We start from the raw sequence: 17771 nt of genomic DNA on the forward strand, positions 1-17771 counted from the left end.
TTGTAACGTTGAGTAACATTCAGTAAAAGAGATTGTGATCACGCCAAGGTTTATCGACAGCAACAAAACAGCAGCACATTGATGATTTCGGCGATCCGTTATAAAGTAACTAAATGACATGAAATAGTTTGGTACTAAACATTCAACCCTCGGCTGCTGGCAGAGGTACTTCACAAAGCAACGCGAGGAATGTGGAGGGTGTGACGTCACAGGCGGGCGCTCACTGTAACCTGTTGATACGATCGCGCTCCACTTGCGACTCGTGGATTCATTACGCGCATTACGGGAACAAAGAGCAGCAGCTCGCCTCCGTCACTGCTTATCACGTCACTATGCCCGGCGTCACCGAGTCGCCGGCACTTACTGTAATGACACAATCTATCGCTGTAGCGTGGCCCTCTACAGAAACATTCAACTATTGCGTATCAATCAATTGTCTTTGCTCACTATCTGCAGCTACGTACTGCTGCAGCTTGACAAGTGGACAGCAGTGTATCAGTGTCGCTGGTACGACATCACTGATACTGCATGGAAAGATAAACGACTATAATTGAAGCTAATGAGCTGTGTAATGAGCAGAAGCATGGGTCGCCCCCCCCCCCCTCCTTCTACCTCATTTAGTGGAACATGACGAGAGCATGGCGACGTTTCATCTTTATTTACTTAATATTTAAAACATGATTAAGACTCTGGAAACACTTTATTTTACGAACAAGCTATTAGTCTGACGTTCTTTAAAAATATATTTTGTCTCGTCATAGAACATGTGGCTTGTATGGAAGAATAAACGCTGAGTATTGGATCGAACCATTGCACTGCACGCGCCACGCCAAGCCAGACTACACGAAAGGAATATGTTCCCCATGGGATGGGTAGGTACCCGGCGTGCGCTGGGTTTGGTGCATCGAGTACAAAATAACAGTTACCCTTAAAACAAAAGAGCGCGCGCCGTGACCGGTCGGACGGCCTTCGCGGTCGCGCGCGCATCCCACGCATGCGCACTTACTCTGCATCATTATGCACACATGCATCGCCGGCACCGAAGCTTCGGTGACAACCAAATGCGGAAGCTGTGCTGCGTAACTGTTACCGACTGCGAAGTGCACTCCGAGTACATGGGTGACGGATCCCGGGCACTCAGCGATAATGTAGCATATACAAAGTACTGCATTAAATCACTGTACCAAAAACATAATAAATACTTTATTCAAATACTACAAATTGGCGAGTTCGAGATACACGACCGTACGATTATGTTGTACGTTTATAATGTGGACGTGGCCCGTGGCTGTCACCGCAGTCGCTGCTAATGGCGGCACTGCGAGCAGCGAGCCACACTGCTCACACTGCTCACACTGCTCACACTGCTCACACTGCTCACACTGCTCACACTGCTCACACTGCTCACACTGCTCACACTGCTCACACTGCTCACACTGCTCACAATGCTCACAATGCTCGATCTAATCACTCCGCAGCGCTGCGAGACGAACTCGGACGACCTCAACTGGAAGTAATGGGAATCAATATTTGGTTCAGCTGCGAATCATTTACAAAACAAAACGAGTTTCTGAACAATCGATGATGACTATAAATTGCCTCGAGTAACACTGTTCCGACACAATGAAATATTACCCAGTGTTTATAAGTCGCTTACATAACAACGCGCGTCTTTCACGAAAAACATGTTGTTTTGAGGCGCTAAGTAAAGTACAACAAACACTCTACACATATAATGCCGAAATGTAATTACGAGTACAATGTATTGTCGCGCATGCAAAAATGATAATTGTTAAAGTGCAGATACGGCGAGCGGTGCGTTCAGTTGGTTCAGTTCGTTCACCCGGCTTGCTATTCACTCGCTCGTCCCTCGCCCCCGCTGTATTTATGCGCTTTGTCCTGTCAGCGCACTGGTTAATGACTCCTCGTCCAAGTATCGGCCGCATACCAATAAAGCTGTGAGCGGTTGAAGGAGGCCCTCTAAAGGGTCAACAATCAGTTTGGCCTCTTCACTGAAGATAAGAGCCTCTCAACAGTACGTTTCTGCGCACAAGGCACCGAGGCACAGATCTGTCGGAGTCGGCGGTAATGTGCGCTAGTAGAGCGGCACACACAATACGCGCGCGGTACGCGATACGCTACACTTCCAAACTGCCAAGTGGCTCTGCACACGAGGCTCGAAGTACACCTCCATTCACACAGTACCAACCCATCCGTGATGGTAGTTATGATGTCACACTTTCTCTCGGCTGGTACGAGGCAAATTATAAAGATATTATCGTGGCCAGAACTATTTAGATTACTATACAATATTGTTTTAGGAAATGTTTACAACACAAACACGAGTAGACGCAACAACAAGTTGTATCGGGCGAGCCAGCGGCCAGCGCCCGCCGCCTGCTTACATAAATCAAGCTAAATCTGTCTCCGTCCTAAACAAACGTCGAGTGTCGGTGTCACAGCCTTGATACTCACTATTTGAAGGAATGCTATTGTTGTTATGTTATTCTCAATCACATGCTTTCCTTCCCGGAATAGCTAACCAGAGGTGCACGTAGATATCCAATTAAACGTAAATTAATGTTTACATTATGATATCTAGTTTATCCAGGCCGGGAACTGAACCTCCTACGCAGTCGTACTTGTAACTGTTTGAAATATGAATAAAATGTAGCTACACGTAAAAACGAGTGTGTCGCCGTCTGTTGGCCGCGGCATAAGTTATGCAAGTTTTTCTCTGTGCGACGGCGCGCGTTCTTTTTGTTTACCATCTGCTGATCACTTTTACATCGCTCGTCGTCAACGAACAAAAACTTCGCCACTCATTCAGAAAGCGAAGTAATTCCATGTACGTACAGACCTACAGCAGGGATGTCTAAGCCTATACTTGACTAGCACGTTACTAGCTTGGTGAGCATCGGAAGAAAGTTTGTACATTTGAGAGGGACGTACTCGTAATAATCGTGTCGTGATTACCTTCCTAGCAGCTGCAGGGTCCCTGCACCCTGCCAGCAGGCGCTCACCACGACAACAGTACGATGGCTCGGCTACCACCAGTCTGCTGACGTGCCAACAACTTAGTTTGGGTATCTATCAAACTCTAGCTACGCTCGATACAGTCACGGTGTAAACATTGCGTTACGCGGTTCAAATACCGCGGCGTCCCCTCGAGGCGCGCATATTGTTATATGTCTATATTTTCTGTAACGTGTTTGAGAGCATTCACTACATCATGGTATAAGACGTAGCTAGGCGCGTGTACTATCGCAACTACAGTAAGTAGACCATAATACAACACGACACAGGTACAGGTAAGTACACTACAACCGAGCGATGTTCCCCGGGGCAGGCTGGTTGAAACATTTTAAGGCGTTCCTTAACTTACGTGTGTTAACACATTATTATCATGAAATGTACATACACCAATTTAATCGTGTATTTCAAGAAGTATTCGACTATTGCAATATGACTTTGTATGTGAAAGTCAACTAATTCGGTGGGTATAATAAGACGCGGTGCGCGGTGGTGACAGTGATATGTAGGTGTGGTATACCTTCGCATGGCGGACGGCGAGCATGTTGTTGCACGCGACATCTCCCGCCGACACTACACAATCGACACTAGACACTCGCGACACCACGGCTCCGGCAGCGCAGGCATTGTGTGACACTCGCGAGTTGCTGGACTGGCCGCGATTATTGGTTATTACCAAAACAAATAGGTCGGAGGCTTGCGGCGGGACTGTGGCAGTTTTTGCGAGTGCCACTACCTCGCAGAACTGGTCGCTCCGGGAGGGCGCGGGGGCGCGCGGGGGGCGCGGGCGCGAGGACCGGTCCGACCGGCGTCTGCGCCGCGCGCCCAATTATATGCTGCCTCCCACCATCACGCAAACACCGCACAGAAAACCTACTCCAACGACCATCACCATCAACATAACTTTAATATTACCATTTAAAACATCTGGAACAGTTTCATTGTAATCACACTTAATATTATAAACGTGAACATTTGTTTTTTGAATGTTTGTTCGTTAATCACGCTGAAACTACTGAACGGATGTTGATATAATTTGGAATACAGACAGGATATGAGCTGCCTTTGTGGTAGGATATTTTATCCAACGGGAACGCGGGCGAAGCCGCAGGCAGAAGCTAGTTGTTATATAAACTAATCGAAACGAACCTCAACATAGATCCTCACTGAAAGGACCTTTAAACACTGCGTACGTGGATCAGGTCTTATATTATTGAGGAGAGTTTATCAGACTGTGCTGAACAAATACAAGCATATAACCACCCAACCGAAATGTAAGTAATAATTAAAGCAAACAAGACGACGGTATGGTCATGTTCTCGTGGCCATACTCGAGGCATCGCGCGCGGTCCTTCTGTGCGCGGCTGCCGGGGAGCAATATCGGCGCGCGCCGCCGCTACCACATTCTATCCAACGTGATGCTCTAACAACGCGCGGTGCAAGTCCTGTGTCGTCACCAGCCCAACACTACTGCCACACCCTGCGTGTGTACTGCGGAGCTACTGTACTCTAAACATTCTTAAAATGCAATCTCTATGCAGTATCGTCTGTAACTGCGGACTGTAAGGAATAGACATCGCCACATCCCACCATCACATCATCGGACTTTCTATGTATGTATTTGTATAATTAATAAAACAACAAACTTCTTCATTCAAATGTATGTAATCCTCAGTTTGCGACGCGCACACTTTCGTTCTTCACTTCTTCATTATTGTTGGTTCATAAAGTTGTATAAGCAACATCAACACATAATGAATCAAAACCATCCAAATATAACTACAAGAAATATAGCAAGAAATCATTTGCACATAATGCGACGCGTGTGATCGGGCGCGCAGGCGACTAAATCAAACTGAAGCGGTAATGGAATTAAAACGAGTCTTTATGTTCGGCACAGGTGCTCGTAATATGGTAAGTTATCGCTAATATGCACATTAAGTTGCCACGCGGCGCCGCTCGCACCAGCGGCCAGCGCGCGGGCCGCAGCAGTGTTGGCTTCAACGCGACGTTATAATGTAATTGTCTCGATACAACGTATAAAACTGTGATGTTGTATTTTTGTTGCCATTTTATGTTCACTTTGAATAAAGATTTGGCTGTGAATTGGGCGCGAGTTTACGACGCGGCTCGTAAATACGCGCGTAAACAGAGAACGTCGAGCGGCGGCGGTCGCGCGCCTCGCCGCAGCTCGCACGTTACCATATCATACGGTTGATTTGATACCCGCTGTGTTACTTTACTTGAGAATCGAACGCCTATATTTTACTAAACCTTTTTCGTAGGGGCAGATTTGAAATTCAGATAAACCCACGGGTGCCCTGAGACTGTCGCATGTGACGAGAAACAGAGTTCACAATGAAATACACAGAAAGTAACAAACATTTCCTGAAATTCATCATCATCAACATCCTATAAATGTCCACTGCTGACCAAAGGTCTTTTCTTATATAGAGAAGATTTGACCATTAATCAGCACGCTGCTCAGTGTGGGTTGGCGATTTCAAACTTATAATTAGAAAGTATAAGCCGAGGCTCCCTCACGATGTTTTCCTTCACCGCTCGACAGTGGTGTGCAAATAATCTTAGGAAGTATATTACAACTCGAAAAAATCACATTGGTACTTGCTGTTGGTAAATTTCGAATCCGCACTCTCGTATATAAGAAACACCCCGGTCACCGCGAGTTCTTTTCACTACATTTTCTGAAATGACTGATTTCCAACATTATTTTCCATACGAGCGCAGTGACTGGGCAATCAACTGTTGTGGGACAGATCTCGTATAGAACAATTATTTTTGTGATCTACAAATTGTTGCTCTGGATCTGGGTGTGTCGTGTATGTGAAATTGTTTGTTTGTAAACGGACTCACAACTTGAGAACATCTTGGTGTGGGGTAACGATTTTAAGAAATATAGCGAGTGCCACTGGTGGCAAGCAGTTAAATAATAATTCAAACTATATATGGTGCGACAGAAGCAACACCGACGCGGTTTGACTAGCAACAGCGCGCGCGTCGCGCCTGCAACAAACACGTCAACAACAACCTCTACTTTGTTGACAGTTGCCAGCTGAAGTTCTGTCAGAGACATTTTAATAATATAATCATCTATTCCGCGTGACAATATCGCAGCATAATTTATTGAGTCGCGAAACTTGAGAAATTTATATGAAAACTTCACTCACTCGGGAGAAATTACTAGAGAACGCCGTTTTGTTGATTAATTTTCTAGAAAGTCATATCAGGTCTATGTGTTACTTAATAGAATAAACAGCACAGCACAGCACGGGACACTCGTAGTGTACTCGTCGGACCTGACGCGACGAATAATTTTATTTGTGTGACAACTGGTGCCGCTTGTATACAAATAGCAACTTTAGTTCTAGATTACATACTTAACAAGGATTCGTTCATAATTTGATGTTCACACGTACGCAGCGTACTACACGTCTTATCTCCGAGTAGGTATAATATTACGACTGCGTATATCTCGAGCGAGATTTGCAGAGAAAATTTCGAATGTAAAACCTAAGACGTGTATGTAAATAAAAATTGTAATGCGGAAAATGGGTAGTGCAAAGCAGCTTAAAGTCGACAACGCAGGCGAGACAGGGGCGGCGCGGGGCGCGGGCGGGGGCAGCAGGCGGGTGTCGCGCCTGTCGCAGTCGCACACGTCGCGCCTGTCGCGGATTTGCACAGACAGCACACAGAACAGAATGTGCGGAGAATGCGCGTCGCACGTCGGGATGAGCGCTGCCAGGCGTCACACCGCGACACATGGAGATTCCAGCCTTTCCATCGCGAGCCACGACTGATATTTTACATTTGGATTCGAATACAACGACTGTGTGGGGACGGCACGCCACAACAGTAGTACCTCAGTTGGCTCAGGTACTACAGACCATGAAGCAACGTCCTCTGATAAACATGAACCATTTAAATTGCGCTCTGCAACCGACTTCAACAACGCAGAAATCCCCTCGTTTCTAAAAGCGGCTTAGAGTCCAGCAGTGGACAGTTAAGTGCTGTTAAGATGAACAATGACCCTAAAATCTGCGTGTTTCTAGAACTCCCTTCCATGTAAATAATTACCTTGAACAATGTTCGTGTTTGACGCTAATTATATTCGTACACCGACGGCGAAGAACCAATTACCTCCTATCTGACAAAAGTCCCAATTTTACACAAATTACAAAACGTTTCATTCCTTGGATGTTCATACATTAGTTACTATTTCGAATAATTACAAAACAATGTCAGTTATTGGTACTTACATTGGTGCTTCGCCGTCGACATAATTATAATAAAATCGTAGGAAAGCCAAACTGTATCATGAATATTTACAAAAACTTGGGTCGTGATCTACCTACAATCTATCGATTGATCGAAACCAGAAATATATTTTTTAGTTTTTTTGTCTATTGGTCTGTGTTTATTACGTTCAGGGTAAACTCAAAAAATACTGCATGGATTTACTTCAAATTACAAGAATATTACTAATATGTGAGGTCAACTTATATAATATTATCACCAATGGGAGAGGAGCTGTTAACCTTAATTTTTCAAAAATTGTAGCTTCTATCTGAAGTCATTATTCCACGCAACCGGAGTCGCAGGCAAAAGCTAGTATTTTATATGTATACTAATTTATGATGAAAAGAAATTATTTTATTTTAACTTGAGCCCATGAAGGCTTTGCATACGAAACCCCTCACGGTTGACTAACTTCGGAAGGTTCAGACAGAGGAGGTCCTACACGTGGTTTCTTTAATCATTACAAGGAATTTTATAAAGAACAAAATAGTTTTTGGTTGGTCAATCTTCAGATTTCGTTTTAGATAAAGAAAGATACCTTCACGGCGTTTACTTGAGAATGTTGGTATTCTCATATTTACGGAATGCTCTATGCCTTATTTTATTTTATGATGAGTCCGCGCGCCGTCTCCCAAACCGGCCGACATTGCTTTAGTCCGGTACATTGAAACATAAGAGACGGTAAATAACGCACCTTATTTATTTAGCGTGATTATTTATATCGTGCGCGAGTAAGTTCGCGGTGAAATAGCGAAATGAAACGTTGTCTTGGGTTAGTAATGATAATGTTTCTTGGCTTTAACCAAAATCGTAGCTTATCAACAGTTAGTTAGTAAACAGGCGTGTAACATGTAGCGTGTAGCAGCGTGGCGCCGCGCCGCCAGCCGCCGCGTGGCGTGGGTAGTGCGAGCAGTGCAACGTCCACTGTCATTACATTATTGTTACTGTAACAATTACTCGTACACGTTACAAAATGCGGGTGTCCCGGTGTCTCGATAAAACAACACTCCCGTCTCCAAAGCCACGATGGGAAAAATACGCATTCAGCGGCCGACGGAGCCGCGGCGGCTCGTTCTAGTGTGATTACAATGACGGCTTAGCAATTACACGGCGATATAATGTTTGTATAAATCTCCGCCGCGTGCTCCGTGACACCTACTTGTACTTGTGTGTTTGAACAGAACTCTGTCAGCGACAATTTATGTGACGTCGCGACTCCACGGAATAACTCTCATTCCGAGAGAAAGTGATATTTAATTCTGTGTAACGAACAGAATACCGTGTGTGTGTGTGTGTGTGTGCGGCGTCTCATAGACATTATTGAAAGAAACACATTAGAAACAATGTCGCGGGCGTTCAGTGGCTCGAGTATCGGTCGTTAAGGTTCAGTTCCCGGGGGAAATTAAAACCGACGCCGATTGCGCACCTCCCGCCTACTTATCGAGTCTCTCGCGGAGTAGTCTCGCACTACACCGCCCCACAGCCGAGAGTAAGCCGCTTAAAAACCGTCCAATTCCTTGTGGAAAATTATAAATCACTGTAAAAAGTAATTGTTGTGAGGTCGACGAGCCCGTACACCGCGCCCGCCGACCGCCGACAGTCGTAACGTCCCGGTGCGAGCGCCGCGCGGCGGATGCTTCGTCTCGCCGGCCACTATGGCGGGCGCTGATGGAGACTAATGATGATGTCGGTCATGATCGATGAAGGGTCTCTGTTTAATATACAACCTTATATAGGTAATTGACTTGTAGCTACCTTGGTACTTCGCTGTGTACTCACAGCAAGGTTAGCGAGCTGGCGTCGACGCGTGTTACAATGTCCGCGGCGGGAGCCCACCTGCAGGGTCAGTGTCGCTGCGACTGTCTCAACTTTCTTTGAAATCATAATGTTGTAATTATAAGTGTATCTAATAAAGAACCTCGCCGAGCTGTGGTATTTGTCTCCGAACACAATCTTAGTTCCTTGTGCCATCGTCAGTAGTGTGGTTGTAGTGGCATGTCTCGCGCGGTCGCAGTCGTTGTGTCCGTACAACAGTGGCCGACAAACTCCAGCGAACATAAATTATATTCCTGTTTCAAACGCGAGCAAATAAATGCAAATACAAAGAAATGTAGTAGTCGCCGCCAGTGAGCTGCGGGGCGGTGGCGGGGCGACTGCGGCTCGACTGCGGGGCATCTGCGTGGCAAAGACGGCGCGGCCGCGGTAATGTAACGTGCAGCGTGTTTTGCAATTCTAAATACTAAGTGTAACTTGTTTAATTAAAACTTCACGCTCCCGCTTTATGTTTATACTTTCATACGAACTTGATGGGAATTAAATTGTAAATTACGACCTGCATCATGCTAATATATTCACTAATATACTTAGAACACAAATCTTACTAAAGTTTCACTATGAACACTCACTAAGACCTGAAGGTTTATTTATTACATTATATTTCATGAGAATGCTTGAAAAAGTTTGAGAACATTATTTAATTATTCCAAAATATTTTAACAAACTGCTCTTTGGAGCTTTCTCGTCATAACGCAAACTCGTTTCAAGTTAATCTTTCGGGCGTGGAACAACAGATTCCGCGATAAAAATAATAAATATAAAGAAGAAACTCGTACTTTTATATTATGGAGTTGGAAGCGGACTACGGTTCGTAGCACCCAGTTATTCGCTCGAGCGATCTCGTAGCGGGTCGTAGCACCGTAGCAATGTAGCACCGTAGCGACGTAGCAGTAGTGTAGCGCCCGCCGCCCGTCGTAGACAAATGCTACAGATGTGACCGGGGCACGCGAGTGTCCGACGTGCCACCGTGCCTGTGTGTGTCACCTCCTCCAAGGGAGGCGAGCACTCCTCGATATTAGGAAGCGCGCACGACAACGCAACAGAACCAACAAAATATTATTAATTCTTAACCGTAATTGAACATTCACACAATAATAACTATATATATTTATATTTAGTTTGTAATTACATAATTAAAAACTTCTTACGACGAAAAACTTGTTACATATAGGTACTGATTATACATGTACGTAAGTATCGACTAAAATCTGTGTAAACGAAGAATGTGCTCCAAGTAGCGTAGCTGTAGTAAAGTCAACTAATTATTGGGCCGGTTTGACAAGTTCGTGTAACATCCACGTTGGCGCGGTTATTGTAGAGACAGCTCGCCGCGAGCAGGCGACGCCCAGTGACGGCGGCTGTTGGAGGCGCGAGCAGTGTGCCTGCTACAATGGACGCGAGTTGGTGTTACTCCCCGGCACTAATTACATTCCGCCGACATACCGGTACCCTTCAAAAACGTAACCAAGTGACATTCTCCGTAGACGCATAATAAGGACACCGTCACAGGTGACCCTCAGTCCGCGGCCGGAGGGCGGAGGGCGGAGGGAGAGGTCTGTACCACATCGACTGGAAAATTAAAGTACCGGAAGAAAATGAGGCTCGCTTCCTGACTTTATCATTTATATTAAGTCCCCAGTATGTCTGCGATATTATTGCAACATGTCCGCCGCGGCACGCCCGCGGAATAACGACGCCGTGTTTACTCCACGAGGATCCACTTTATCATTCAGTGCTCGAGCCGCCGCGACCCTGGCACTGACCACCGTCTCACATCGGAGGCTCCGGGACAGTTTGTGCAGTACACGCGCGTAGCAAGCTGCTCAACGATACATTAGTGGTGTACCAGTTGATAGATCTGTGCACGTGCACTGGATATTGGTACGTTTCGTTTTCGAAACAACACGAGGTATATTTACTCAAGCCATTATGCTCAACATTGTTACTTTAAAAGGGAAACTTTTACATTATTGCAGTATACGTGCGAGAGGGGTCTCTACATGTGTCCTGTTAGTCAAACTAATCCTTATTGGTTAATTAAATTAAATTAATTACACATCCTATTTTAAAATGCTAAAAAAATAAAAACAGAAACACTCATTCTCGGCACAAAATATAAATAATGACTATTACAGTTAGTTCTAGTAATCAAAGTAAGAGGTTCAATACTTCAGCCATTAATGTTGGAATACTACATTATTGATCCCTACTATATTAAACTGTTTAGTTATTGGAAAACTGGCAAACGCCAAGCATTCACAGAGCACTGAAGGCTAACGTTTGGCGTGTCAGTGCGCATTGTGGGCCATGTGGGGGCTCGCGGAATGTAGGGCCAGCATTGTGAGGATACGCGGGAATGCCTACAGGATCCATTCCTATTGGAACAATAGTTCTGTAGCATTTGTTAAGATAATAATCCTAGAGAATTTGCAGGTAAATGATAATTAAATAAACATAGTACTTACTAGGGAAGTACGTAATTGATCTCAGACACAGCACAAATACAAATATTGTCGAAATACAGTCATCGCTCGGCTTCTACAGGGCAAAGACTTAATTCATTTAATTCAAGATTATTATTGTCGTATGTATTAACAGGATAAATGGTTTCCTGCGTCTTTGTACATGGGTGATGCAGTGCAGTGCCTACTGGTGCGCTCCCGCGGAACGCGCGACAAAAGTTCTGCGGACGGACGAACAAAGAACAAAGTGTAACGATCGCAGCCAGCACGCGGCATCATCCACCTACACGTACACGTGCCGTGTGCTGCTCACACCCTCACTGTGTTGGCAGATACATGCTGTCAGTCGGCGTGCAATGTTTGGTCGTCGTGTTATTCTATGTAGCAAACACTGTCCGGTGAGCGATGCACTCCCCCGTGTAGCCGCGTCACACGTGTAGCGTCCACTGCACGCCATGCCAGGGCCGGGTAGTTGATTACATCGGTTAATCGTCACTTGTTCAAGTTGTAATACTAGAAGTCGACGCTGAACTGAACAAAGAGGTAAAAAATGCGTTGAGTGACCTTAATTGCAGCAGAGCGTGAGCGAGGGTTCTTTGTGGCCGGCCGCCGCCGCCGCCGGACCGAGCGGGACTTTTTAAAACTCCCAAGTTAAATGAGAATTCTTGATAGCAGCCTGTGAGCTGCACAATAATACTATATCAAGCATTGTATGTGTGTGTATGTCTATGTGTGCGTCAAAACCATTTATAGAACGATGTCTGTGCAGAACGTTATTTGCTCAGAAAACAACGTGACTCGTTGTAACCGCGACTGCAATCATATTTACATGGAGTGAGTACAATTCATTATTATTTGAGTACTTTTTACAGTTGAAGTAGTTAACAGAACACCAAATCGGGAGCGGTCCACAAAGGTTTACTTCGCCATAGTTTCGCACAATCGGTACAATAACTATATTTTGTACCAACGCGTAACCATTTCATATGTATGGGCGAACTCGCGGGGCTCACAGAATACTTTCTATTATAAGGCGTGCTATGTTTGTGCAGCGGGGAGGATATTATCTCTATATTATCTCGAGGATGCAAGTAATTTCCTCGCGCGAATATTTCCTCCATTGCCCTCGTGCGGCGGAAATTGGCGCCGAAAAGATGAAACCATTGTTTTAGATGTTTACGGCGGCGTACTGGCGGCGTGCAGGTCACAGGTCGACGACGTCAGCACTGCGTTGTTAGACAATACTATGTCACACAGGATTGGCACACTTTGTCCATTCATGTAGGCTTTTTGTCTAGCACTGGATTCGAACTTTGCGTCCAGCAGTCGTGATATTGAACTAAACTAACGGCGCAACTGCTTATTGTTTCATCTCCATCGTGGCTTGTCTTGGTGTCGGCACAATATGTCTACGCGTACCATTCTCAATGGCAACAATGGCTAGACATTGTATTTCGTTTATAAAGAAATACAATGTCTAGCCATTGTGTTGTCAATGAAAGAGGTAATAGTGTCAACTATAGTACTGTATTAGTTGCCGATGCCTCAGCGTACAGAGAGCCGGTACTAAGCTCCCCGGCCGCGCCGCTCGGTATGCAGGGTGTGTGCGAGGGTGACATATTGAGTGGCGCGCCACTTAGTGCGGCTCACTCCGCGGGACGCGTGACGTACGGCGCGCGTCCGCCGCACCGCGCCGCACACACTACTCACCTCGCCCGGCGACACTCGCAGTGGCTAAAGCTCTGAGAGATGTTCTGACCACTCACACACAATATACGAGTATGCACGTATGAAGGTATATACATGCTATTATTAACTTCGTAAAAATTTAATAATGTTAAAAAACCAAAGAAATAGTATGTGGCAGTACTAGAGCGGTGAGCGACGCTCTCAGTAACAAATCGGTAAGTTTTAATAATGGCCGCAGTCCACGGGCGCGACTTAACGTCTTACTACGAGCGGACTATTTAAACGCTTACAAATGAGCCGCGGGGCCCAGGGACCCGGGGGCCCGGGCCCCGCCACTCATTTACATCGCGCGCCCCACTCACTGCCGCCGCGGTATCTCCCACCTCTACTACACACTTCGTCCGCCGGAATTCTAGTGTTCATTAAAGTCAATAACGTTTGTTTACCATACTGCATACAGAATTAGTGCTTTCTGGTAGTCTGCCACCTGCATGTATCACGAGATACATAGTCACCAGGCGGTGCACGAGGCGCGATATGTAGGTAAGTACTTGTAAGGAATACAGAAAGAGACAGCGGTGCTGCAGGTAAAGCAATGAACGGTCACAACAAGGTTAGTGCTGTCTGTGAAACTATGAAGTGGGCCGGGAGGGCGCGCTAAGTGGAACGAACTGCGAGAGGACGCGCCATAAATATCTCGAGGCGGCGATAAGTCACCGTGCCTGTGTTCGCGCCCGCGCCCGCCTCGCGCCGGAGAAGGATCACTCGGCACAACTCGCTGCAGCACGCGGACACTTCTTCCTGTACTCCGCACTCACATCATTCTGCAGGCACAGCGGCCCTGCGGTGGACAAGCTCACGCGAGATTTATTACCGGTGTTAGGCTCACAAATTATATCGAACAGAAGTGACCCTGTATACGAAACACTATCGCTAACTACGTCGATGCTGCAGTGGATTCAGCACAAATTGAACGACTGTCCCCTCTCCCTCATCTTATCTCAAAAGTGGAAGTATGACAACTGCAGCAACATTTTACTGCCCAACTTCAATACCGAAACAAAAAACTAATATTTTAAATCCACTATTCACTAGTGACGCAGGCGTGGCGTGTGGTTCTGGCCAATATGTGTCCCCAAACGAGCGACGTCATCGTATCTTTCTTGTTTTCAGACAATGGTCAAGTTATCGAGCGCAGCTGCTGCGGTGTTGATGGCGCGCTCTAATGTCTTCGACAAAAACTTGCCTTTTTGTCACCGACCCGCAGATCTCATCAAGAAAGGGACAAACTGTATATGTATTCTAGCTAACTACAGGACGACAATGTGAGTACACTAGCATATTGTATACTGTCGCGGTACACAGTACTATTAAGTTCACAATACTTGCAAAGCGAAATGTTTAGTACCTAAGTGACTACAAATATGCTATCAGTATTAGTTCCTTCGCCCAGTCTTTGCTGGTGAATGCATGAAACCTGGTGAGGTTTGTGTGGAGCTTCCGAGTTGTGACATTAATGACAGCTCGCTACGACTCCGTGCAACAAATGCTACCGCATCGAAATGGTCATTAAAGCATTCGCTCGTCTCAAACCGATATAGCGGACAGAGCAACACTAGGAGTGCGCGACGTGTGGACTGTGGAGTGTGGAGTGTGGAGTGTGGAGTGTGGAGTGTGGAGTGTGGAGTGTGGAGTGTGGAGTGTGGAGTGTGGAGTGTGGAGTGTGGAGTGTGGAGTGTGGAGTGGGCCCTCTGTGCGCGCGTGTCATGTGGCGCGCGTTGCCTCCTCTCCGATAATAAAGGCGGCTTATACGTCCTTACAGGGGCTCGAGTATTTGTAAACATTTTGTGTCACGAGCTTCAATATTTCCCAGCCAAGAACAGTACTTATATCGAAAGAAAACATAAGATACAGCCATTTTGTTGGGAAAACATTTTACAGAGATAACAAGTGAGCTGTGTGCGTCCGCTCGCTCGCTCGTGTTGTTTCGTTGTTTGTCGAGCAACAGCTGACTGCTGGACACGTGGACAGGGTAATGTACGAATGAGGCTGGGTTCAATTTCTACTCGAAACAACACATCCACAAATTGTTGTTCTGGGTTTGATATATAAAATATATTGCTAGTTTGATTATTTTAATACATGTAGGTAGTAAGTACTACCTTTTCTTTATTCAACTAATATATTAAGCAAATGGGTGTTTTCTTTCATACCCTGTCCACACCCCTAGTGGTATTAACAAGTATGTATTACCTAAACGATTTTAGAAATATTATTAACCAGCACCTTATTTATCTGCCTATACATTAATTAATCATCATACGAGCTTGACTGGAGCACCTTAGTTGCTCGAAATGTCGATAGTTAACGCCACTTATCATATTAATTCCCCGCTATAAATGGAGCGGACAGCAGGCAGTGCTCGCCTCGCGCGCCACTTATAGCTAGCGTCAAGGACCATTATATTTATAGCGTAGGCATATAACGAAGCCTATACTTGATCGAAAAATATGAAAACGCTCGATAAAAGCCTACTTTTCGTATGGAGTACAATTTAAGCGGATCAGTGTCGTGAGCGTACTATAACAGTAATACGGCATTGTGCCGAATGTATTGTTCGAGCGCGGATCCGATGCGAGCTCGGCGGTAATCCGGCGCGCCGGTGTGCGCCCGACCGATAAATGACCCGCGCCCGCGCCCGCGCCCGCGCCCGCGCCGCTCGCCACCCTGTACGTGTACACCGAGCCGTCGGAATACTGTGTTACGACTTCCAGACATTGTCACCGTAATTATTACACGCGGTAATTACTACTGCCGGAAAATCTTAAGCACTTCCAAAATGACACAAGAAAAATTATAGCCGCTGTGCAGAGAGAAGGTACCCGCGGCACGGAGTCGTCACCTCGTGAAATAGTTTTAAAATGATTAAGTGTAGGTAAAGCGTCGCGAGTCGCGCGTGATTTATGGGCGAGACGCGGCCGCCGCCATTAATAACCGCGCGCAGCGACGATACACTACACAGGTGGGTGCGACACCGCGAGTATATACGTGTCCGCTCTTATACTAAGGTAACCTAACCAAATAAGGCCTACCTTATTTTTATTACCGCCTAGCTCGTAGGTTTAAAATGACAATGGGCTGATAATTTCAAAATCTTATATTTATTTATTAAACTTTGTAATAATGGAATCAAAATGGCTTTAGAAACAAAATTTACAATTTTATAAACACAAATAACTAAAGTGTCACTTTGGCCTTATTGGGAACCCTATGTCTTAATAAGGCCTCAATAAAAACTAGTAAGTATTCAACTTCTTAATTATAACAAAACTTTGTCAATGCTTATAATAAATGTAATGAGATCTTATTAATTAATTTTTGTCATTATACATCAGGCTAAACGAGTTTCTCATCATGTAATACCCAAGTAACATCTTTGAAGTCATCGGCACCCCAGCATCAGTCAAACGAATGAGAATAACTTCTTGTTCTGTAGCTAATTTAGCGACCGACCTAGCTTTCGTGTAGTGGAAACCACTCTTTAGATGATGCGTACTTCTTTGGATGTTATATCTGGCTGCAGCAGCCTACCGGGTAAAACAGGGTGTATAAAATTCGAAAGGTGAATAGATACTATGAAGAATTTCCCGATATCTATTCACCCCTTTTCTGTATCTATTCACCCCGTTTACCCCTTTCTACCATTTTAACAGCGTTTTCCATCTTTTGCAAAATCCATTGGCTTTCTTTTTGACAGAAGCTGGTGATCCGTTTTCTTTGAAATTACTGAAAAACAACTATACCGTAATAAGGCCTACACGTTTTTTTTGTAGGCTTTATTAGGGCATGGCACATAGGTAAACAAAACAACGATTATATGAAATACACCGATATTATAGCTATTTCACTAATGTGAGGAGATGGCTAAATGTATAATTGTCATACAGACAAAACACGGCACGTCGTATACTGACAAATATAAAAATACTAACAGTTTACGCTACTCGAATTTTATAAAAACTAAAGTGCGCTCCACGTCGTGATTGTTTTCGTCTGTAGGTTCCAACATAATCGCGGCACGGGTTGCTTGCTGTGCTCAAATTAGTTAAGTAATGTGCATGCACACTTCTACAAACTTTGGCGACCATTTGACATCGGGAAGAGGGAAATTTTCAAAATAGGCTTTATTGGGGCATAGGCCTTATTTGGTTAGGGTACTATACAATGTACAACAATTAACAAAACAATCTTACCATCGTGTGAAGAGTCTTAGCCATAATGCACAAAACTTAACATAAATCATTGTCAACTAATACTATTTAATCGAGTATTAGCTGAAAATCTTTAGATGTAATCATTGAATTCATGTGTAGGATTCAATTACACAGCTAATATTGTGAAACAAATGCGAATACTTTTGTAATCCCATCCTAT

The 17771-nt window shown here is 45.0% G+C and overlaps 1 protein-coding gene and 1 long non-coding RNA gene across 3 annotated transcripts in view; both read right to left on the minus strand.

Annotated features, from left to right (window-relative positions):
• LOC118268517 (EGFR adapter protein) overlaps nucleotides 1–17771 on the minus strand; it is a 108485-nt gene that overhangs the window by 75895 nt on the left and 14819 nt on the right. Inside the window, exon 1 of one of the 2 annotated variants that reach the window (XM_035583049.2) lies at nucleotides 3554–3827. The exons of the other annotated variant lie outside the window; for it this stretch is intronic. Within the exon in view, the coding sequence (XP_035438942.2) occupies nucleotides 3554–3577 (24 nt within the window). The 5' untranslated portion in view covers nucleotides 3578–3827. Of the gene's footprint in view, nucleotides 1–3553; nucleotides 3828–17771 lie in introns of those variants that run through there. 2 annotated transcript variants of the gene reach the window in all.
• On the minus strand, nucleotides 16480–17563 carry LOC126912717 (uncharacterized). The gene is made up of 2 exons (XR_007707379.1): nucleotides 17201–17563; nucleotides 16480–17151 (listed from the first exon to the last, which is right to left on the minus strand). It is a non-coding gene; the product is annotated as an uncharacterized LOC126912717 (long non-coding RNA).

This window comes from Spodoptera frugiperda, chromosome 29 (assembly GCF_023101765.2).
Source record: "Spodoptera frugiperda isolate SF20-4 chromosome 29, AGI-APGP_CSIRO_Sfru_2.0, whole genome shotgun sequence".
Classification (NCBI taxonomy): Eukaryota; Metazoa; Arthropoda; class Insecta; order Lepidoptera; family Noctuidae; genus Spodoptera; species Spodoptera frugiperda.